Here is a 23,785-nt window from a genome sequence, read left to right as displayed (position 1 = left end):
CTTTCCTTTCTGCCCAGCCTCAAAGAAAAAGGTATACGGAGGAAATAAACTCCTGCCACATCCACCATCATTTCTGCTCCAGTGCATTCCCTCTGTAAGAATAAACCCAAGGAGTGATGATCAAGCACAAAATGAACACTTCATGCATTTTATTGAGTCTATTTAAATTTGCATTATGACATCTTACATAGGGAACAAACGCCTCCTAAACGCTAGCTATCGATCAAATCTGGTCAAACTGTCATCCAATGACCTCAGAGTACCATTTGGTATTAAGCCAGTCCAGTATAGATAGATGTAAAGCACTGTAAAAAACAATCAAAAACCAAAACAAACAATCAAACAAACAAAAACCCCAATAACTACAAAAATCGGATACATTCTCCGTTGAATTCAGGGCTTCCCAACCAACAGCCTTACTAGCAGACAGTGACATTCAGGAAGGGGTCTCAGTTAGTTTAGCTTAAGGGAACAAAACCAGAGAAAACAATCAAAACAAATTCAGTGGTCTGTTTCCCCATAAGAAAAAGAAGGAAACAAAAAAAAGGAGATACCTCATATGAAAAATCGGTTGGGAAGCCCTGGTGTAACAGATGCAAACTTCATTTTTAACGCAGCACAACCTATATGTACTTTGGGTAAGTTACTGTTGATTCTGTCTCTTCACCCTCCTTCTTCCCTCCCTAGTCAAGGATAAACAAACAAAAAGCCTGGTCTATGTAAAGGTTGGAAACATTCCTTAATTTGTTATAAATTCCCCATACATGGCTCCAAGCCAACCCTGAGCCAAAGCACCTCCTGCTGGGAGCAGACGGACATTTCCACAGCGACCGGCCACCCCATCAGCTCCAGCACTCGCTTCCATACCCTGAACAAAGTGACACAAGCTCCTGCAGCAGGAGCGAGTTTGAGCAAACCAAGACATGGGACAGTGACACGAATGGACATGTTAATCAAAAGGATCCCAAACTAAAGAGAAGGCTGCGGCTTAAGCTGACAAGATGAAGCTTTGTATTGCAGCGTGACAGTGAGGATCACACCGGGCAATTCAGAAGGGCCCTCATGGCACTGCTAGAAGTCAGAGCCCGACAGTCCGCCTTCACCGCGGTTCCTGTCACAGCTTCACGTGAGACCCTCGTTACTACGAGACCACTGGGAAGCTCCTCTTTGTGCAAGCACCAATTCAAGATAAACACCAAGGAAACGGTCCCTTGGACTCTGTGCATTTGCATAATGCAGACAAGTGACAGGAGATGGGAGTGACAGTCATTATGGTCTATTGTGGAAAGTCCGGTGGGAAACTGCGTTCGTTTGCGAGTTGACACAATGGACAATTATGGCTCCTTCAAAATGGGGTATATCATGTCAGTGCAGCTGCTGTGCCTGCACATCAATACTTCCTACAAAATGTCTTGAAACTTTTAATGAGTAATTTCTATGCATGCAGTACCTACACTAATCAAATAATTCTTAAAACAAGTCAATTAATTGCCTTGAAGGTCTTCACAAAAAACCCAACTTGTTAAAAGAAATAGAAAAGCACACGTGAAAGGGAAATCTAACAAACCCCAGGAATAACTCTTCACAGTCTTTTAATGGATAAAGCCTCAATTAAAAAACCATGAAGTCAGCCCCCACAACTCTGTATCAGTTCATAATCTGAGTTAAACTATCAAACACACTCCTTAAATAAAAAAGGAACGGAGCTCACACACCAGATATTCACAGCAGGAGCCTGGGTGGTTTGTGGTTTGAAAACATCCAACACGATAACTGCTGAGGCAGGCAACAGGGAGCCTCCTTCAAAAAGAAAAGCAAGCAACAACCTCCAATGCCCCAGAGAGCAGCTGCTCACAGCGCAGAGGCCAGAGCTGTCCTGGCTGTGGGGACACGGAGGCTCCCAGGAGGTGGCACTGTGACCCAGGCAGCTGATGGCAGGGCCCCGCTGCCTCCTCGGACTCATGTCTGTACAACCAGCCTGTGACAGTGACAAACCCAGCCAGCATCTGGCTACAAGAAGCTGAGCGGCTGTATCCCTCCTGCAGTGCCGAGAAAGTGTAGGTGCGCACAAGCGCTCAATACCAAAATGATTCACGAACTGTAAATTAGGCTAATTGTGAACCTTAGAGCGTCTTTCGCTCTTTGTTAGCAACCGAAGCGTTAATATTGGCTTTTCCTAATCCCAATCTAACCGTAAAAGAATAGAAACTGAATAACCAGAGGCTGACAGATGACTCAGCCATTTCAACAGGTCTTTGCTGTACCAGCAATTTCAGCTCAGCCAACTCCTCCAGACGTCAGGCAACGAACCCCCAGCACTTTCTGCAGGCTCAGTGTTGGAAAAGGTGTGTATTAATAAAACATTGAGAACATTTAAGGTCTCCTGAACTCAGGTTAAATTATTTGTTCTTGGTACCATTTGGGAAACCTCCAACATTTTATTAGTTGCTCTTGTTACAGAAAGATATAATGTTAAGGCATGCCACTATTAAGCTATAACAAAACCGTAAAGTTGATTCCACCAACGTGAACAGTTACTGGAAACTCAGAACATTCAAAAGAAAGCGATGCTGAATGACACGTATCGCAGCCGTGCTTCACGTTAAATAGCGCTAGTGGGCTCCTTTCTCGCTGGTCACCAGCGTTAGTCCTCAGAGATGTCAGACTTTCAGAGTCTAACACAGTATTAAAGTAGAAAGGGTTTTTCTCCTCCTAATTCTATGCTCCAGTAAGTCAGTAAAGCTCCTGGAAACTGCAACTGCTAGCATGTATTTGCCATGCGAATGCGACTGGAAGAAACTCAGCACTGTGATTTTGTCAAGGAAGTTTTGGCATAGAGATTCCAGCACCTGAAATTAAGAGCTACCTTCCAATTTGAGAGTGATGTGCGCGTGAGGGAAAAAATGCAAAAACCATGAGCTTATTTATTCTTCTGTCGAAAAAGAATACACGTATTCCCTCGGCCACGACGGCGTGTCCCACCAGGAGCAAAGCGAGCTCAACAGCCAGTCAGGCTTTCCCACCGAACCAAACACCACAAAACGCACACACAGAAAATAATGTGGAATTTGGGGACATGGTGGAATCGTTAACTAGCTGATGAGATGTTAAAAAGGGCTCAGAGCAGAGACTAGAGCTTATGCAACCACCACTATAAAACACCCAAAATGTGTTTTAATTAGGAAAAAGAGATAGGCCGGCTTTGGTTTTGTCATCTGAGGAACAAGCCACATTTCCCACATAGCCAGCAAGAGCAGTTCATATTCCTTCATAACTACTGCCCCGGTGCTGAAATAAATATCGCTGTCCTTGTTGCACACATAAGCTAGGAAAAAAAAATAAAGAACAAACCAAAGAATTGGTCATTGAGGTTGAAGGATTTTTCCCCTGACACTGATGAGTCAAGGTACATTCTCTGATTCTTGATTTTGATATGTCACACACATAATTTTAGAAATAAATTCAATTCATTTTAATCTGTGCAATACAAGCATAAAGAGTTTGATGGGTTTTTTAAACGTTATTCTTAGAATTTGCTACATTGCAAGTGTGCTCCCATAATCAATTGTAATTTTAAAAGTTAACCTAACACTCTACTAATCTGTTTTTCAGTAAATACTTAAGTTATTGTTCAGTGGCACTTGAGCCACAGGCCACTAACACTGGCTAGCGCAGCATGTTCACTCACCAGGGCCAGAGGTTACTCATATAGTTAAAGTTGGGGGGGAAGAAAATAGAAACTCAATCCTGTCTGCTGAATAGTTACAGAGTTGCTGCAAAAATTGAAAGTAAAATTTGATAGAAAAATTGGGCATAAACTTCACTGAATTGGTACATACGGGTTTGTATTATTACATATTAGCAACCATACCAAGAAGTAACCAGCCATTAGAGCAGTCTCTAATTTTTATCACCTTTTTTGGTGGCGTTACCGAGCCACAACACTGCAATTATAACATTTCATTTCTGATTTTGTTTTGTTTTTGTTTTTAATGCAATTCAGATGTCTAATTCAACTGTTTTTATATTACAGTAGCTGTTCACATAAATAGTACAGATATGCACTGCTCTTGACAGGTACACAGTTACAAAAGCAGCTCTCTCGTATTTGCGCTCTGTGTGGTGGGTTTTGTATGAAAAGCGTTCTTGATTTCTAAGCAGGGTACAATTTTAATTCTTAATGCGTTAGTACAACAGTGCATTGGAAAAGTACTGAGCTTCTACAAAAAAGCTTTACAATTTTAAAACAGATATTTTTTTTTTATTTCAACAAGCATAGGCAATTCTTATATTTCCACAACAAGATAAATATCCCAATTAAGCTAACAGCTCATCCTACAGCGTGCCATAGTGATGGGGAAAGGGCTAACATTAGTGTTATTTACACAGCCATGTCCAATATTAACCCAGTATGAAAATTAAAAGTATGTTCAAGTGTGCAATTAAGTTCAGATTCTTCTTTCAGATAGTTGGATTTCTTGCAAAAATTCCTCTATGACTCATGTACGTTTAGTCAGGATGACTTCTCAAAGAACTCCTCATAAGCACAATCTTGAGGACAAAACGTTTATTAGACTGCGATGGCAGGGGCTGGGTGAGGGAAGAACTTAATACTCTTCACAAAGAAAAACAAAATATTTTAAGTGGGTAGATGTCTTTGGGACACGTGAAATTTAACACCCAAACTGACTAGAACTTGAAAACTCTAATTAAAGAAATTTTCCAATTTTAAAAGCTTGAATCCAGAGAAAAGGCTTTAATGATGGAAGATTCACTCCAAGTCATTACTATACATTGAGGTACCACTCAAAAAGTGGCCATAAAGGAAGTGACTTCTTTGCCCATCACTATCACACTAGCTGCTTGGCCAAAATTCCAACTGCATTTAGACAACACTCTCTCTGTTACCAGAAGCTAAGACTGCTCTGCGACAAATGGGACAAGTGGAATTTTCTGATAACCAGCGATCAATGCAGTGGACATGATACTCATGCGAACAAGGCAATTTACGGAGCTTGTTGCCTTCCGTGTACTCTGTGATACACACACTACAGGTTTTCAGAGCATCGCTCTCACCAAAATTCCTCATCGCTAGGTTGTCAATTTGTTCTTTGGTGAGTCCTCTTGGTTGGTCATCGTCATCTTCATTTAGTAGGAAAAATTGTGCTAGGCTAAGGAATGGCAGAGAACCACTTTCTTCAAACGTGACTGATCCCCTCGTATTCCGACCTTCCCGTCTGGCACCAGATGTTGAACCACTGTCATTACCACCTTCGTACACCTCCCCTGAGCTAGCATCTGTACTTTCATTGCTTGAAGTACCACCACCTCCATTCTGGGGCTCAGAAGCATCCACGTTCTGATTTGGAGTTGGGCCACTCGGATCTGCATCACTATCACTATACATAAAGTAACTCAGCTCTCCAAAGCCTGTCATAATCTGCCTGAGCATAGTCTGAATAGCAACTGATGTAGTCTCGCTCAAGCCTGTGTTTAAGATCCTACGGATCGGAATCCTAATAGTACTGACGTAAGTTCTCACTCCAGCCCGTTCTGAACGTGAAAATGTGCGCCTAAACCCCCCCCGTTCACTTTCGTATGTGACAGTGTTGTTGGGTGTCTGGGACCTGGACCGTGTTCTGTTGGCTATGCTGTCTCTTTGCCGATATTCTCCTGGCCGAACTCTTCTCACCTGAAGATCAAGTACTATGGTAGGAGGCCTCTGCCCAGGAGTTGCGGTCTCACTGGTGCCATTGGTTTCTGAAGAACCTGCCGCTTGAGGAACAGGTCTTGTTTCAGGGGTTGAAAACAGAACTGCATTTTCACTTGGCACCTCAGTTCCCACTGTGTGCTGCCTTAATGTCACATGCTGCCTAGTTCTAGAGCTTCCCTCAGCTTCATTCACTGAGGAGTGGTCAAGCGTTTGAGATGACGTATTGTGATGAGACCTGCGAGGAGTCTCACTCACTGGATTAATAGGTGACCTACTTCTATCAGTCCTAGCCCGTGTTCTCCGCTGTTCTGGACTCCTGCTTCTCGCTCTCCTCTGCCCTCTAGGAGGGGAAGCTTCCTCAGTTGTCAGCTCCTCTGAAGTGCTCCTTTCTGATCCAGGCTGCCTTACAGATGGTGATTCAGACCTTGGAATTTCAGAGTCACTTTGGCTGTTTTCCAAATCCTCCCCACCGGAAGGCTCTACAGATGGCTCATTCTCAGTTTCTGGATTTGTGTTCCCATTATTACGATTGACATTTATTTCCAAACTGAATCTGAAGTCACCACTATTTGGGTTAGTCCTGCTCACTGCTCTCCAAGACTGGTTTCCTCGTTGCCCGCTTCGTGTTGTATTTCCAGTCTGTCGGACTGAATTAAGCCAGTCTATTATAGAATCTCCATTTGAAACATCTTCTGCGGACTCTGCACCTGCAAAACGACAGGGAACTACCAAAATTAGAGTACTGAGCTAATTTTGGAGTGATCTCTTCCATGAACATAACTGCTTAGTTTAACAGGTGACAATCTAGAAGTGCTTAATCCTACCAAGCGCTATTGTGGTTTCACGCGTAGCATCACCATTCTTATCTACCAGAGCTCTTTTAAGGGAGTGGGAGTGGACATTTTTCTAATACGTACAGATAGACTGCATCCATCATGTAGCAAACAAGTCATCAAAAGAACACATATTGTTTATCGTAAGTAAATGGAAAGTCACATTTCAGGTGTCATAACACATCAATAATCTGTGTTTTCCTTTGCAAACAATTAAGTGATCTATTGAGTGCTAAACAGAGAACTAAGTTTGTCCTGACCCTTCACTTGAGGAACACCTTTGCAGCAAATTTACCTCACTAAAGAATGAACCCCAGTGGCAAGCTCCAAGCATCCTCCACCAATCTCTACAGAAGGGTAATAACAAAAGAAATACAGCATCTTTGAAAGGGAAGAATGGTGAATAATAAAAAAAAAGAGGGATTCCAAAAAGCATCCCAGAAGGGAGCAGGCAGAAAGGCACCTTAAATTAAAAAAACAAAGAAAAAACCCCCACCACACACCAGTCTAAATTTGACTTTATCTTGATGCAAGTAACAGATTTGTTATGAGTGAAATCTGTCCCAAACTGACCTCTGCAGCAGATATCAGACATAATGTTCGCTTAGTTTTGAAACAAAGCTCACCTTGCACCTGCCTAGGCTTAACTTGTTCCACTCCTGCACTCAACTTAAGGTCCGTATGGGGTGCTAAAGTTAAGAGTTTTCACAAATACTGTATATACCTCTATTCTCATCACTGTTTTGCTGTGGCGGACCTTCTTTAACTTGGTGTAGCCTTCTCAGCAACTCTTCTTCAGTAATTTCACCTTAGAAAATAAGCAAAATTTTCCAAAAATATTTCCAAATCACTTGTATGGCAAGCATTACTAAAAGCTTCTAGAGAAGGTACAAGCCACTGCTTGTCTTATTTACTAATGAAATCCTGCCATAAAGAGACTGTCAAACAGGTTGCTAAGGGGAAGTTCGGACACTTCAGCAACACTGTCCCAAGTAAGTTTTACTGAAGCTGAAAGATGCCAACAGTTTCAACCTATTCAAGACAGATATGCTTTCTGGTTCTATAACCTCTACAGCTTATCAGCAATTTTCATCATCCTATACCAATTAAATAGCTGTCCAGAGTGAAATATTTAAGGTAACCCTTTCACAAGCATGAAAAAGGTTTAAATTAGTTGGAGTCACGTTTTAAATTAGAACTGGTTTGAATTAGGTATCAACCTATAGTCAATTTAAAGTATTAAGTCAATTGAAAATGGATATAAAAATGCCCATGCAGAATCTTGCACCAGACTATTTATTCTAGTTACAAACCCTTAACCTCACCAGCACAAAATTTTCACAGAGATGCTTAAGGGAGGTTTACTTTTCAATCAAAAGTGTCTAAGGACCGATAACTGGAACTGGGTTAACTCTCGGTGCACATCATCCTAGTTACCTCTCTACTAGTCAGGGGACTACTCAAATTTGAGTATGCACAAACGAGCAAGAAGCTATTTCCTACCATGAAGCACAACTGCAGCACACAAACTATATGGGGAAAACAGCTTCAGGAGTACAGAAAATGACACAAATTGCCTACAAGCAATTTGAGTAAGCTGTACATACCCAAGCATTACCTACCTGGTGTTCCTAGCAAATTGTTATCTCTCATAAGCCTGTATTCCTCTTCACTCAGGTTGTTTACAAACTGATAGAAAGCTTCTTCTCGATCTAAACGATCTAGTTGACTCTGACGTTGTGCTTCTGATTGATCAATATTTCCTTTATCGCTAGAATCTGAGCTTTCCATCTTGATGAGTGGAAGAGTACCTAAAAGGAAGAAAACAAACACTTCATCCAGCAGAGTGAAACATGGCATGAAATACAGGCATGTTTGACCTGCATGACATTCCTCATTGTTATCCTTAAATTTGGCGAGGGGTAATAAGTTTGCTGATGAAGCTTCAGTTAAGATAAGCTGCATAACCACAGGGATCACAAATGAAATCATTCTCAAAGCATGAACCTCTAAGAAGTGCAAACAGAATCTATACCTATTATCAAATACTCAACAAAGCGGCAAGTACGAACACGTGGAATACTATCAGTCATAACTCTTCATCCATCTTTACACTGTTGATGTGTCCATGACTACCTGCTTTTTAGTGTAAAACATTCCTAATACTTGCACACAGCATGCCTTGCAGTGCCACACAACAGCGTGGAACAGGCAGAAAAGCAAACCAGCCTGGATCATGCTCCCTAACTCTAAACAAGCAAGGGATTAAGTGTCCATCACTTCTTCCTGCCCTGTGCTATAGTAAGGAAAGCAGGAATCAACTTAATTTACTGCCTGCTATGAGAAACGCCCTCTTCAAAATCCCCGTGAATTTTAACAGAATGAAACGTTACAAAGAATTCAAACATATAAAACAGAAGATGCCACGGATACTGTGTGTGAGAAAAGAAAAAAACAAAATGAAAACCATATTATTAGTTTCCTAAAGGGAAAAAAAAAAAAAAAAAAATAAGAGGTTTGTAAAATCAAATTTGTAGTTTTATGTCAAGAAAAGAATTTGCTTGCAAATTTCAGCATTTACTGAATTACTGATGGTGAGGACTGGAATTTCCAGGACAAAACTCCACAGTGTATACCAGGTATAACTTCTGCGATAAAATGCAGTCTTGTATCTTGTGTATTTTTTAGTAAAATCTTCTCATATTGTTTTTCATTTGCATGACTTCCCTGACGATGTCTCTCTCTCAAAAAAACAAATTATCCATGAATGCCATGTCTATATAAATATTATACCAAAATACATGCAAATGCGGGAGACGTTCTGGAACTAGTTGTGTCATGCAAATATATCAAATGAAGTTAAAATAATAACTAGTTTCCTTAATCACTATGCCTTGCTATTCACAACGTCAAGAATTTTCCTGTACAACTGGTAGAATTTACTCAGAGAGGTGATTAGCAAGCTAATCCTCTGCATGCTAAAAAGCTCTGCAATAATATTCCCCATCAGAAAACATTCCTTTCATTTAAACCATACTTCATGTGACATGAAAATACTGGAAGAATAAAGCTTTTCTGCTTCTCACTGGAAAGTTTCCAACACTTAGACATCTGTCTAGTGCAAAAAGCATCTTTTTTTGGTTTGTCAGCACAGCTGTCAAGTCAAGCCTGCCCACAGTTTACATTAGTGCAGCCCCACAGAAAAGCAGCATTGCGTGATCTCTGCAGGTAGTTTAGTTCAGCTGCTATCGTGAAAATTAAAGTGCACTGACAACCTCAGTGTGTAACAGCAGAAAATTCCACAGGATGGGACATCCCATATTGCAGACTTGCAGATGAAAAAATAGCTACTCCAGCCCTCTGTTTTGAATTGTGACACAGCAGAACTTGTTTTTAAGTTAGTCACATTAAGACACAAATTACTTGTTGCCGCTCAGTAATACAGTATGCAAGGCTACTGGTATTGTTTGGCTCTGTGAATTTCTGCCATTTTACCAGAGAAATTAGGCTTATCTTCCACCTTTTCATCAGTAAGCAGCAGCCATCGCCAGGGTTACTACCATTTCTAATGGAAGCCTATCAGCTTTCTCTGCATTGCTAAATCTCTGGTGCAATCTAAAGACTGCACGGCCTGTCTGAAGACTTGCATGTGACATGTTGTCAAATACAGCGATAAACAAACCCATTCAAAGTAAGAGTTGTGCAATGGTTTCAGCAGATAGGTTCAGCTCAGACTGGGCTCAGTTATGAAATCTGTATGTCCTTTAAACCTCAGAATTATTTCTAATGAGAACATAGCGTTGTTTGAAACTCAAACAACTTTTAACAAGCTTTCTGTAGCAGAATGACAACTCCAAGTAACTTCACTTAAAGATATATTTCTGGTATCTTCTCTAGAATATAAAGACAGCTGCTTATAAGAGAAACATCTGAATAAAGCCTCAAGCAGAACAAGAGACTTGCACCCAAAACAAAACCTTGAAAGATACATTAGTTCTCTGGGGATACACAGCAAAACTCCAACCAACACTCCATTTTTTAGGACAACAATGAAGCAAACTTGACAGTAAGATTAATAAAATAAAGGATTGGAATAAGATGTTAAGGGACAGGTGCAGCATAAAGTTTTGTAAAATATTTTCCCCAAAACACCTGCCACCTTGGACTTTAAAACACATAGAATGTCTTCATAATGGTAATATTAACATTAGACTAATTCTACAACAGCTTTTAAAAAAGAAAACTGCACTATGCACACAGAGCATGACATCTGTTTACTGCTTATGCTTTGAAATTTTCCTTTTAACTGCAAATGCCAGTGCTTGCAGGCACCTTAGCTATATAATACCTCTTTGATTCAAAGACATTTACCCATTCAATTTCAGAAGATGAAGGGGCATCATTCTTGGTCAGGGAAAGAGGGAGCATCAAAACAAGTGAAGTGGGGAAAAAAAATAATAAATAAAAATAAATAACCTCTTCTTTGCCAATAGACTGATATACACTTGGAGAGGTGATCCTTTAGGAAATGCTCAGAATAAGCAAAAGTCAGTTTTATTTCCAGGTTTGCTCCTCTTTTCTCTTCCATCATCTCATATCTTCCCTCCTAAAGCATAAAGTCAGTTGCTGGTCCAGACTGAAGGGATGTTAGTGCTAAGAAGAAAGCCTCAGAGGTGGGATCTTGCATTAAGATTTTAGCTGACATTAGGACTATTTCTACCAGTGACAAACTCGCTGTATTTTCCTATCACAAGCTACTGTAACAGATTACACTAGCCTGTTGTACCCCAATTTCGGGCTGTGTAGCTTCAATATCCTAGAAATGCTATATATCTATATGGGATGTTTACACTGATGGAAATACAGATGGCAAAGAAATGCATAAATGCACATCGACACATTCTCCCTGCCTTATGGTTGACAGAAAGTGGGACAATACTCTTCAAACTAGAGCTCTGATATCATAACCAGTACATGGAAAACAGCACTTCTACTCCAAGGCTCCTGTTACTTTCGTCTCTTCACTGTCCACTCAGCTCATTGTCCACATTGTCCATTCTAAGCTTCACCTCCCACACCACTGCAGAGCGCTGCACATTACCAGGCTGAACTTGCTAGAATATTTAGACTACAACTTCCTCAGCACGACTCCATAGGTCCCACCTGCCTGTACAACAGGATTCCCATGGTAGCCACTACATCACCTCACTCCTATTTCAGCACGGTAGAGTGTTGTAGAAATAATTTGCAAACCTGTTCCTCATGCAGGATCCTGCTATGAGCTCATACACTGCAGGAAATTAAGACCGGTTTAAGGAAGCTCACTACAGTAACACAGGGACACCTAATGAGAGAAAACCAAGAGGTCTATTATTCAGTTACAACAAAATGACCCATATTTGATTATCTAATAAATAGGTATGCTTCAACTCCGTTAAAAAATTCAGAATTTCCTTCTTTAGTGTCCTCCCTTGCCAGCACTGAGTTGACAAAGGGTGGGGAAGGTCACATCTATGAGCAGGAAATTCAAATCTCTTGATTAACACCAACTTCAGCTGAGATATCCAACAATTAAAATATCTCTATGGGAAAATGAGGCGGGGGAATCACCTGAAGGTTGCACAAAACAACAGAATAAGAGATAGAATAAACCACTTTCTCCTAAGAAAAAAATATTCTTCAGCAGCTGAATATCCAGACACGATAACTACAGTGAATTCTTAATTGGTGTTCCCATCCTTCCACAAGTCAGCAAAGTATCTTCCCTGCAGTTATGCTTCAACAAGCTCAGAGATTTCAGAGCACAAGTGATGAGCTGTCTCTCCAGTGCTGCTAGAGACTGCAGGAGCAAAAACCGTAAGCTCACAAAAAGTACTGTTTGTTACATTATTTTATTCAAGAGGAAGCACTATTATGCTTCTTTGGACAGAAACAATTTAAGAGTACTAGGTATTCCCTCAATAACGCAAAGTTATCGTTCTTGTGGTAAAAGATACATTTTACATTTTCCCTTTTGCCAAGTCATGTGCAAACAAAATCTAATCAGTCAGGAATTTACTACTGCTTAAAAACAACCTAGTGGGACAGCAGCTAGCAGTGATAAAACACTTGCATTGTCCATTTACCTTCAGCAATAACACTGTGTATCTCCATACTGCTTAGCACTTACGGACTACAGGATTATTCCCAGAAAAAGTACTAATGGACCATAAGGCACAGTGATAAATCACCAGCTCTTCCTCCTTCACAAACATGTAGTATCTCCTGACATTAGTTATCTGTATTGAACACCAAGAGACACCTTAGCCTGAATTCCTGATTTTTTTTTAAATTAAAAAATACATAAAACATTAGAACTCTCATTAAACTAAGTAAAACATAGATCTGACAAATTCAGAAGTCATTCATTTGCAGGGTTAAAAGAAAAGAAATACCTTAAAGTTATAATAATCTTCATTAGATTTATGGGGCAAGTCTCAAATTTTCACAGGAGAAAGGCACTGAATTAGTTAAACTGCAGAAACAACAGATGCTCATGAGCTAGCTGTGCAATAAAAATTTCCTCAAAAATTCCCCCCACCCAGGTGTTACCGGTATTTCAACATTATATGAGAATGTAGTGCCCTGTATGTTAGGAACGTTTCCTGAATTAACTCACGTCCCAGCAACATAATTAATACCTCTGTACAAACAAAAAAGGTGATGGCAACATGAATAAGTGTTCCATAGATGTGCTCAGCAGAAGGCTAATTTCTCATTTATGATTCATAACCTCATCTTAATTAGGTACTTCGACCGGTAGAGCACCTAGCTTACTTCCAGTCTGCAAAAATTATCAAAGCCTTCAACTACAAGAAGTGACTCAGTAGTGGAAGCCAGAAATACTTATTTTCTGGTTTGGGTCGTTACAGATTAACTATTTTTTTCTCCCCTACTTTCACTGATCATACCTCAAAGACATTTTAGCCCTACAGCAGCAGTACAACACAGCTGTCTGTTCAAAGCGCTTTCCACGAACTCTGACTTGAGCAGCCCCAACACACCACCCCGTTTGGCAGGACCAGTCCCAGCCACGGTCTCTCCCATTCCATTTCTCAAATGACACAGGAACAGCAGCCAGAACAGGCAGTTCTGTTACTCCGGGTTCTTTAGGCACAAACAGAACCAGCTTCACATGCGGTATTCATCTGACCCATCCCACCTCCCAACCACCAGATTTTCCTAGAAGAATTAAAAGCTGAAAATAGTTTCCATGCCAGTCAGTATCCATCTTCTCAACACTCAAAATTAGCAGAAAGACATAACAGAAACTACATTTTCTTCTTAAATATTTCATCATTCAAGCCTGCAAGCTCAAAAGCAGAAGCGAGAACTGTCAGTGAATCCTGTCATTAAAGGAAAAAGACCATAAAACAGTGAAATGCCACAGGTCTCTGCATTATACATGGAGCTTCATTATGTCAAGTTTGGTATTTTTTCCTTTTTATCCAGGTGCACACGTTTCCTTTTGTGATCACCCTGAAGGCTTTGATAGCAATGGTACAAATCACTCATCTACATCTTAGAGATGGTAACAAGTAACAAACTTCACTAGTTTTCAAAGTTGTTTCATGAATTTTGGATATACTCTTTTTTTATCTGCTATCCTTGCTTTCTATTGACACTCTGAGCAACAACCAATCTACGCTCTTAATAGATTTCTACTAAACTTACCAGAAATTTTAAGCATCCAAGAACTCTGTATGTCCTCTTTGCCTCAAAAAATGTCATAGAAAACATATGACTTTTGGAAAGCTGAAAGAAAATTTTGGCTTCTATGAAGCGTTATGTGTAAACTGCTATAAAATTTATATGCCAGCTTAACAAGGAGTGTTAAACATCAATTCTGCTATTTCACTATCCCAGCACATTTCAAAGCAAAGTCTGTAAAACAAGATGTCATTCTGAACACACATTTTAAACAATAGAAAGCAGATTAATACTTTTGCAGAACAGCTGCAGAAAATTCAACGGAATTAAAAAAAAAAAGAAAGAGGAAAATATTCTAACAGAACCAACTGGTGAGATGGAGAAATATCATTAGATGTACTATCGACTCCTGTGAAGTCAGAGAGAAGTGAAGGGTACAGAATCCCTGCAATTTCCAAAAGCCCTACGGTATCTAAGGCAAAGTAACCATCTTACAGTATAAATTCCCAACTCAAAGAGATCTAATTAAAAAAGAAGCAAAACTAATTAGTTTTCCAATGTTATCTTCCATATGAAAGAGCAGAGCTTAGCAAGTCCAGAATACTGAGAGCACGTGGAATGAAGACAGAGCTCTGAAAATAAAATGCAGTAAGAACTGCCAAAACCCAAGGCTCCACATTTTATCATCTGCACTTACTAAAACAACGGTTTTTACATACAAGTTGAGAAGAAACGTAAGATAGTACCGCCTTTTGCCCTCAAATTCAGATATCCCAGAAAAGAAAGCTTAGCATATACGAGGTGCAACAAATTTCCAGCACTAGAGTCCCATGGAATTATGCTTTTTTCCCCTAAGCATTGAGGTTGCTGGTGGGTCAGCAAGCACAAAGTGCACTCTGAAGCTCAAAGGAAGAAGTAAAGCTGCATGCAAGTAACCAGTGTTGACACTGAAAAGACGGCAGTATAAACAGGATTGATATTCAAGAAGTTGTACCTGCAAAACTACAGGATGACCATGAAGAAACAGAACTTTTGGCTAGTGAAAGCACTAAGCCAATCATAACTCAATGAATTTCAATGAAGAAAGAAAAACATCTTTAAATTTACTACCAAATCTCACTGTCAATCTACACTAAACTGCTGCTAATACAGCAACTACTGAAAGTAAAAGGCCAACGCAACAGTAACAATCATTACAACCACAACCCACGCAGGAATTCTGCTACATGGATTTTTGTCGTTTATGTCTAGTGCCTAAAAAATATAGAAGTGGAGAATAAAATCAAGTAACATTTATCTGAACATAAACAGATATCTGTAAGACTAGAATTCCATTTCTGATGATATACCAAGGCAGGCAAGCTCAAGCATTTTAACAAGACTATGTGCACATACATCTTGCATATTGAATTTAAGAGTGCTCTAAGCAAAATGCTTTCAAGTTGCTAAATTAAGAGAAAATGTGTGCTGGCTTCTCCTATATATTCAATTATCATTAGATGGTTTTATGAGACAGTGCAGCTCTGCAGACCACCTCGAGTAAGAAGCTGAGCTTGAATACAGCACATCAGCAAAATTTACTAATGAGTACCTCATTAATATAAACCAGAACAGCTGGAAGGAGACACAGGCTTGTGTGTTTCTATGGTCTTTAGTGCAGCCAGGAACCTGTGCAAAAGCGAAATGGAGTCTCTGTGATGCTGCTGGACATGCCTGCTCACCACACCAAGGCCCTGGCTCAGACTTATTACACTCCTATGCTGTTTAGAAGTATTGGTTTTGAGATAAATGAGATCACCATAAAAATACTTCATGTTTGGTTTTATCCCTTCAAAATTAATTTTTCTAAGCTCAAAAGCTGATGAGTTTTCATCAAGACTGAGATTAAGTCACAAAAACTTGGATAAATACCCAATAATCTTGTTTGAAATCAAGCGTTTTAATATATGGAAACTGAGTTCTCTATAAAAAACCAAACCAAAACAAAAGCCAGAACAACCTAGTAACGTGTTAAGCTACATTAAATTGAACTTAAATGCAATCTTTAGACTCAAGTACATGAAATCATAACATTATGTTATGGCTATAAAAAAAAAACAACCAACCAATCAAACAAGTACAACACCTCCACTGCAACTAGAAACATTCTACTAAGATCAAGGAATTTATTTTGATACATTCTCATAGGGAAGAAGAATAAAGGAACAAGCTAGGCAGATATATCGATATAGAGATGTTTTAAAAACATTTCCACTTAAGGATCACATTATCCATTCCCCTAAAAATACCAGTAATAATACTAATATAAAGAGACACGGAGCAGAGACCAGTCACTTGCAGTGCTGTTTTCCAGTATACTCTGGCACATCTAGTAATTCAGTAATACGGAAAATAAACATGATACAGATGACAACCACTACTTGTTTGAAAAACGCTGGTGCGGTTGCTTCAGTGACAAACAGAGTTACATAGTCAGAACTGCTGGTGAGTTGTTATGCTTTAGTGGTCTAACATAACAAGAAGCCCTTAATTTTATAATGTGTGGTGTGTTTTCTCTTCTCGGGAACAGGCAAGACAAAATTCCAAGCTATAATTCTTTTAATTCCAAAAGGGTAGACCTGGAGAGGGAATACAGTAGTTTAACTGCTACTTGACCACTACAACAAAACTAAGCATCTGACTCTCAATTAGCATAATTAACTGCTCAAGAAGCGGCCAAGTGTTTGTTTTTTAAAAAGACTTGACAAGTCACTGCAATTAAAATTCAGGGACAAATTGGTGTCAGAGCTTCTTTAGCATTTTGACAACGATTTTCAACTTGAAATTAACCCATACTGCCAAAACGGACAGGGAAAACAAATTACATGTGTGCCAGTACCGTTGGGTAAAACCAGGTCTGAATTCTTGTTTACAAGCTTCTCTGTATAGACTCCACCTTCCTGAAAAATGGTGAAACAAACAAAACTATTATAAATAAAAAATAAAATCTGAATATTTTGCTGTGAAACCTTTTAGAAGGCTCCTTCTACTACACACTAAAATTAAGACACAACAAACCTTAACAACTACATTATATATACATACACTACTATATACAACCTGATATTGCTCCTCCTTTAAAGCAGATCACTGAACATAAAATAATAAATACATCTAGCTGGACTTGACAATGGTTTCTAAACACAGTAAAGAGAAACCTTAAATGTCGAACAAACAGTATGAAAAAGGGAAGGAAGAACTTGCACAGGAAACTAAGGTGACAGAGCACCGATGACGTGATTAACTAGAGAAAAACTAACAGGATAGGAATGGCAGCCTTCACCGGTTTTAACAGCTCACAAGCTGATATAGACCCTTGCAACAGACACAGCAAGATGTAAAGAGTTCCTCTTGCCTATCTGCCACGACTGGGCTTCTTGTCACAACAGCCTCAAAACACAGTCCTAAGAGCTGCGACTACTTAAGCAGGCACTAAACTGTATGGCGAAGCTCAAGATAAGGGCTACAATTCCCCACGCTCCACTACTCCAAAAAGGGGCTGATTGCAACCCCTTCTCTAGCCCAACCGGACACCTGAAGGGTGAGGGGCCCGAGGGGGAAGCACAAATCCTTCTCCAGCTCCAAATGGAGGAACAGGTTCGCCCCGCTCCGGCGGGAGAAAGGGGAAAAGGCGCCAGGCTGACAGAGCCCAGCCCACCTGGGGGCCGAGGATCCCCGCAGTGCCCCGGGCACACCCGCCCGCCATCACCGCCCGCAGCTCCATCACGGCACCCGCTCCGCCTCTGCCGCGGGGCGGCTGCGGCCTCCCGGCCTCCGCGGAGCCAGGAGCCGCCCTGCCCTCCCCGGGACCCCGCACTCCGCACGGCGGAGGCCCAGAGCAGGGGCAGAGCGACCTCCGGCCGCCCCCGGTTTCGGGCGGGGACCGCAGCCGCCGCCTCCCCTGGGCCTGGGCCTCTCCCTTCTCCGGGCCATTTTGAGAGTCCGCCTCCGGCCTCGATACTCACCGCCCGCCGCCTGCCGCCGCCTCCCCAGCTCTCGCTCCGCTACTCTCCTCGCTCCTCAGGGGACTCGGTCCCGGCTCGCCCCGCTCCGTCCGTCCCCAAACAGCCGCAGCGTCGCCCTCCCTCCCCTCTCAGGCGGCCATTTTCTGCTCCATTGTTACCAAGGAACGGGGGCCCGGAAGCGGCCGCCGACAAGCGGAAGTGTAGGCGCACGCGCCTCTGCGCAAGCGCCGCCACCCCCTGCGGGGTAGGCGGGGAGGAGGGGGGAGCGCGACCCAACGAGATGAGTGTGGAGGACCCGGCGGGTAGAGCGGCCCCGGCGCGAGGGGGCGCCGCCATTTTGAAGCGGGGTAAAGGCCGAGGGCCGCGGGCGGGTGTCATGGAGACGTGGCCGCCCCCGGGGCTTTCCCGGCCGCTCCTCTGCCTCCTGCGGCCCCGCGGGGGTGCCGAGGGTCCCGGGGCTCAGCAGGGCCTGTCCGCGGTGCTCCCCAGTGGAGCCCGGCCTGTCAGTGCGGGGGCCATTTCGTGTCACCTCACAGTGTGCCAGGCGGAGGTGCCCGCGCTTGAGGCTGACAATGGCCAACGTTCCCAAAGGCTGAGGAGGTAATCGTCAGCGAGGAGCCGTGTCTGACGTTCGCTCTCCTCCCCTTTGAACGGTGGCTGCATTTTGCCTCATGGTGGGTTTTTGCTGCTGCCTAACCCAGTGTCGTGTATTAAAGACAACTCACACATTGTATAAAACGTAAGATGCACCTCTTTTCCAGTATCAGCCTTAATTAATTGAACAGTGTTGTCTGAGTCCTGCTCCCAGGTTAAACTTCAGGGAAGCCATGCCAGGCTGAGGATCAGTGGAGAGGGGTTTCCTTCAGGGTTTGGAAAGATCCCACTGAAGAGTCTCCCTTGAAAAAGACTTTAAGGAAAACAGAGGTGATTTTCAAGGAAGTCATCTTCATTTTCAAGCAAGATCCCGTATTTAGAGAAAAAACATATTTCTGAGGATTTACGTGGTGTCAGGAAGTCCACAAGACACCTTTGCTTCTCCTTTTGGCAGTTTATTATCATATTAGTGAGATTGCCGTCAAGCTAAGGGTGTGTTGCATTTAAAGTTTGTTGAATATACAGTTTAGCTGTATATTCCCCACTTTTTAATTGGTGCAGGTACAGTATTTTACCCGTATGTTCACCACATTTTTAGTAGTGCATGTACAGTATTTTACCTGTATAGTCACCACGTTTTATAGCGGTGCAACTACCGTATATTACCTGTGTATTTGTCACAGTTTTAGCGGTGCAGGTACCATATTTTTCCTATATATTCACCATATTTTTAGCGGTGTAACTACCGTATTTTTCCCATACATTCACCAAATCTTTAGCGGTGCAGCTACTGTTTATTACCTGCATATTTTCACATTTTTTGTGGTGAAGGTACCATATTTTTCCTGTATATTCACCACATTTTCAGCGGTACAGCTGCCTTATTTTACCCGTATATTTGCCACATTTCTGGCGGTGTAACTTCCGTATTTTTCCTGGATGTTTGGCAATTTTTAGCACTACAGCTACCATTTTTTGCCTGTATATTCGTCACAATTTTAGTGGTTAACGTACCATATTTTTCCTATATATTCGCTGCATTTTTAGTGGTGCAGCTTCTATATATTACCTGCATATTTTCACATTTTTAGTCTTGCAGTTGCCGTATTTTACCTGTATGTTCCCCATTTTATCTTTTTTCCTTGCAGCTCTACAGGAAGACATTCCTGTCAATGCTCAGACCCGTTCTTTTTGGGCCAAACCATGGATACTATTCTAGTTTACTGGATCTTTTCCTAGCACAGCTGGAGTGGAGTTTGTAACAAAAATCACAAAAATAATGCTCAAAGAAAAGTCTTGAAGCTTGAAATATTTCTTGGGAAATATCCCTGAATGTGAACAAAACAAGGGGGAATAAGGGCTTCAGGATCTGACTCCTTGGCAGGTCCTGATTATGTGTTAATGGCACCAGCATTTTAACAGAAAAGGACGCTTAAGTCAGGCAAACAGGACAGTATAGGTATTATTAATTTGTGTCTATGAACAAATAGACATTTACACATGTCACTTCCTCTACAATATCATATAGTGGGAATTATGACACCATCCCTTGGATCTTTTTCATGTGACATAAAAAAACTGTGTGGGTTTTTTTTCTGTGAAAATTTACAAACAATAGGGTTGTTCCAGCATTTCTGAGTGAAGTCCACCATATATGCAGAACACTTACACGAGGATTTATTTTTTCTGACACCATGCTAACCTCTAGAGGGGTTAAGCTTGGTAACCATTTCAGAAGTGGTTGTAGGACTTCTTGGGGGGTTATAGCAACAGTTTGCATTCTAGTAGAGCTTTAAAAGCCCCATTTTAAATCTCAATAAAATATAGTTTGAAATAATCCTACATTATCAGTTTCATAAAATATGTCCCAAGTGCTCAGGCACTGTAGTAGAACTCAGGGTTTGGTCCGATAGCATATTTGTGAGCAGATACAAGAAGAAGGTGCTCCCAAAAGGGACAGTCTTGCTTCCCCTGTTTCCCACCATCTCAGGCATGTTTCTGCCTCCACTTTGGTGCAAGGCTGTCTGATCCTCTGTTGAAACTATTCAGGGAACCAAACAGACAGAAGACCACCAGTGCCAAGGAGATGATGGGAACACACAGGTGAGACCGTATCTGCCCAAAGGGGCAGCAGCCAGCTGTGAACTTGCTGTAGCTTCACTGTCAAACTACGGTATTTTGCCTGTATGTCCACCACATTTTTAGTAGTGCAGCCACCTGTATATTCACCATATTTTTAGCGGTGCAACTATCCTGTTTTACTTGTATATTTTCATATTTTTAGTGGTTTTAGCAGTTTTGTCTGGAGGAGATGTAGGTTCCCAACAATATTTTGGTTGAATTACCCAGAACATAAAGCACTAAAGTTTATTCCAGCTGCAGAAGGACCGATGATACAGCATATAGTTGGAGTGACAGAGAGGTGATACCTAATCCCACATAAAACTTGCTTGCAGAAGGTTAACTGTTATGTTTTTAAGAGCAAATTTGGAGTTGGGAGGGTGAGTTTAAATCAGATCAGTCCTTTGCATCATTACTGCAATACAGATCCTGCACTGCAATTGGTTTTACTGTAGGGTCAGACCATGACCTAACATCTGGTTTGAGTGCTCAATGTGAGTAAAACTTAAAAAGAAAAATTGGGGAGGATAGATTTAATGTCACAAAGGACTTTAGTGGTTTCAATGAAGCAAATTATTTGTCGTTGGGAAAAGTCGCCTCGTTCTTGACCCACAACAAACAAACCGCTCCCACCTCTGACAGATTCCAGAGGCTGGAGAAGGTTTTTCCCCCAAAGAGAGAGACCCTGTGGCTGATGGTGTTTGTATGTTGCGTCTTGGAAGCAGGCAAAAGATTCTACTGCCAAATGTCGATGACTGGGGAGGCAGATGACTGGCGCACAGTTGATCCAGTTCATCATGGAAAGCCTTGTGCCAACAATTGGTGATACGGCTGTTGAGTGTGAATATTGGCAATTAGTAAATGAGGGGGATGTCCGTTGGGGTGCTCCGGTGGCAGATCTCAGAGAACTGAAGAAACAGGAGATGGTGTGACTGCGACAGAGTGATTTATGCACCAAAGTGAGTCCTGTTTTTTCTCCCAACCTTTTGTGAATACCAGGCAAGAATAAAAGTGGCTTTGTTATACACCAGTAACCTGAGCAGGGGTTATTGAGCAAATGGGAGGTGCAGCATATTCTACTATTTGAACGGAGGGATAAGATGACGGCCTGTGCTCCTGGAACAACTTCTCAGTATTTTATGACATCTGACAATAATTGTGTTTGTTCGTCTCTTTCTTTTCCCCTCAATAAAATACTTTTATTTGCTTATTCTTCCCAAAAGTCTCTAAGATTATCACGTGGCAAGCAACAGAGGAATTAAAACGTTGTTCTTTACCTCCGTGGGTGAGTTGAGGCTCTTCAGGCAGATATTTGCTATTTTGTTGGGAGATGAACATCCAACGATGTGCAGAGATGGCAGCGGGTTCTGCTGATTCACGCCTTCCTTCAGTGGGAAAAACCTGTAGCTGAGGAAAAGTTCCTCCCTCCGTGTAATTTGGTGGAGTTTCTCTGCAAATGCCCTCACAGCATCGATCAGCGGCAGAATAAGCTCCAATTTTCCCAAAAGACTTAGTGGATTTCAGTATCCAGTTGACATTAATAGCGATTAATGGCCTGTGCACACATATGTCCTTAACAGCTTTGAAAAAATGAGGATCGGTGTAGCAGTGTATTTCAAAAAGCTTGTAGGAGAAAATATATTTGCATAGAGAACTTCGCAATATAGGGAAAAAAATCCAAAATCTATAGCAAAAGCATAGTGTAATTCATACTTAAGTGTTTTCAGTTTGCTAATGTTTGTATAGCTGATGAGAATTATAACACCTTTCCATGGTAAGTTTAATGTCATTTCTTTCAATGAGGATAAATAAATTTGCTTTAAAACCTCCAGGGTCGTAAAAAGTGGGTATTTGGTATGCAGTGATAGATGACAAAAATGTTGGTGGTTTTGGCTTTCTAAAAAGATATTAAAAGAATTTATTCACAATATAGATAAGTAATAATCCAAATGCAGTGGCGTGAGAAAAATCTGAACCTCTTGGGAGAGCTTCTAAACCTGAAGCAATAAAATAAAATTTAAAAAATGAAATAAAAAAAAAAAACTGATAAACTCAAATCCTTATATACTCAAAGTATTAGCAGAGCCAGGTACTGAGCAGGCAAATGAAGGTAATTTGCACTCCTGTGCCAGCCTGGAACAAACTTAAGAGGAAACCTAAGGATAAAACCATTCCTAACAGCCTGACTTTGCTCTTTTCCCCGTCTCAGTTCTGTGCCGACGCTGTATTGTCTCTTCTCTTGTGCTGGGGAGAGAAGCCCAGATTTATGTCTCACCCAACCAAGTGTTTTGCATTCAAACAGTATCTCAGGAGGTTATTCCAGATGGTTATTTTTAAATCAGCAGGTCTGGTCTGCTGGAGTTTTAAACAGATGGAGAAGAATTTTGCAGCTTCAAGAGGCGTTTTTAATAGTGTGCAGTAATTTGCTAAATTCGAGCTTGATCTTGTTTGTCTGTCAGTGCTGTGCTCCTGGGAGAACTTACATACTCATGTACTGGCCCTCCACGTCCGAGCTTTTAAATTCCCAGACTGCTTGAGGAGCAGGCAGAATCCTAGAACCATTTTGGTTGGAGAAGACCCTCTAGATCATCGGGTCCAACTGTTAACCCACCCCTGGCACTACCCTATGTCCCTGAGAACCTCATCTCTGTGTCTGTTCAACCTGTCCAGGGATGGTGACTCCACTGCCCTGGGCAACCTGGATCTGGATCCAGAGAGGAAGGCAGCAGCAAAACACAGCAGGAGATGTACGGGAATTCAGCACCAACAGAGGTGCTGGTGGTGCCTTTGAAAACTCTGAGTTGCTTGTTTGTGAAGCCGGGGAGCTGATT

General features: G+C 41.5%; 1 protein-coding gene across 7 annotated transcripts; it reads right to left on the bottom strand.

Annotated features, from left to right (window-relative positions):
- Positions 1-134: 134 nt before the first annotated feature.
- RLIM (ring finger protein, LIM domain interacting) lies at positions 135-18,595 on the bottom strand. Of its 7 annotated transcripts, none has more exons than XM_065078016.1 (5): positions 18,240-18,472; positions 17,114-17,174; positions 8,169-8,357; positions 7,271-7,354; positions 135-6,438 (listed from the first exon to the last, which is right to left on the bottom strand). In XM_065078016.1, the coding sequence occupies exons 3-5, from the start codon at positions 8,335-8,337 to the stop codon at positions 4,886-4,888; spliced, it is 1,806 nt and encodes a 601-aa protein (XP_064934088.1). In that variant the 5' UTR covers positions 8,338-8,357; positions 17,114-17,174; positions 18,240-18,472; the 3' UTR covers positions 135-4,885. The 7 variants fall into 7 exon arrangements, with proteins under 7 accessions (XP_064934088.1, XP_064934090.1, XP_064934089.1 ...); XM_065078018.1 differs by having other exon boundaries at positions 135-6,420; XM_065078017.1 differs by lacking the exon at positions 17,114-17,174 and having other exon boundaries at positions 135-6,420; positions 18,240-18,595.
- Positions 18,596-23,785: the final 5,190 nt, after the last annotated feature.

The sequence above is a fragment of the Columba livia genome, chromosome 12, assembly GCF_036013475.1.
Source record: "Columba livia isolate bColLiv1 breed racing homer chromosome 12, bColLiv1.pat.W.v2, whole genome shotgun sequence".
Lineage (NCBI taxonomy): Eukaryota > Metazoa > Chordata > Aves > Columbiformes > Columbidae > Columba > Columba livia.
Note: the sequence above shows the minus strand (reverse complement) of the source record. Positions and strands in the feature narration are given on the sequence as shown.

Bases quoted from the DNA above. Each gene is read 5' to 3' on its own strand.
- RLIM (XM_065078015.1), bottom strand. From the start codon at position 8,337: ATGGAAAGCTCAGATTCTAGCGATAAAGGAAATATTGATCAATCAGAA. The intron at 7,355-8,168 runs GTAGGTAATGCT...TTATTTTCTAAG, and splicing joins CAATTTGCTAGGAACACCAG to GTGAAATTACTGAAGAAGAG. The intron at 6,439-7,270 runs GTATATACAGTA...TAATTTTGGTAG, and splicing joins AAACAGTGATGAGAATAGAG to TTCCCTGTCGTTTTGCAGGT.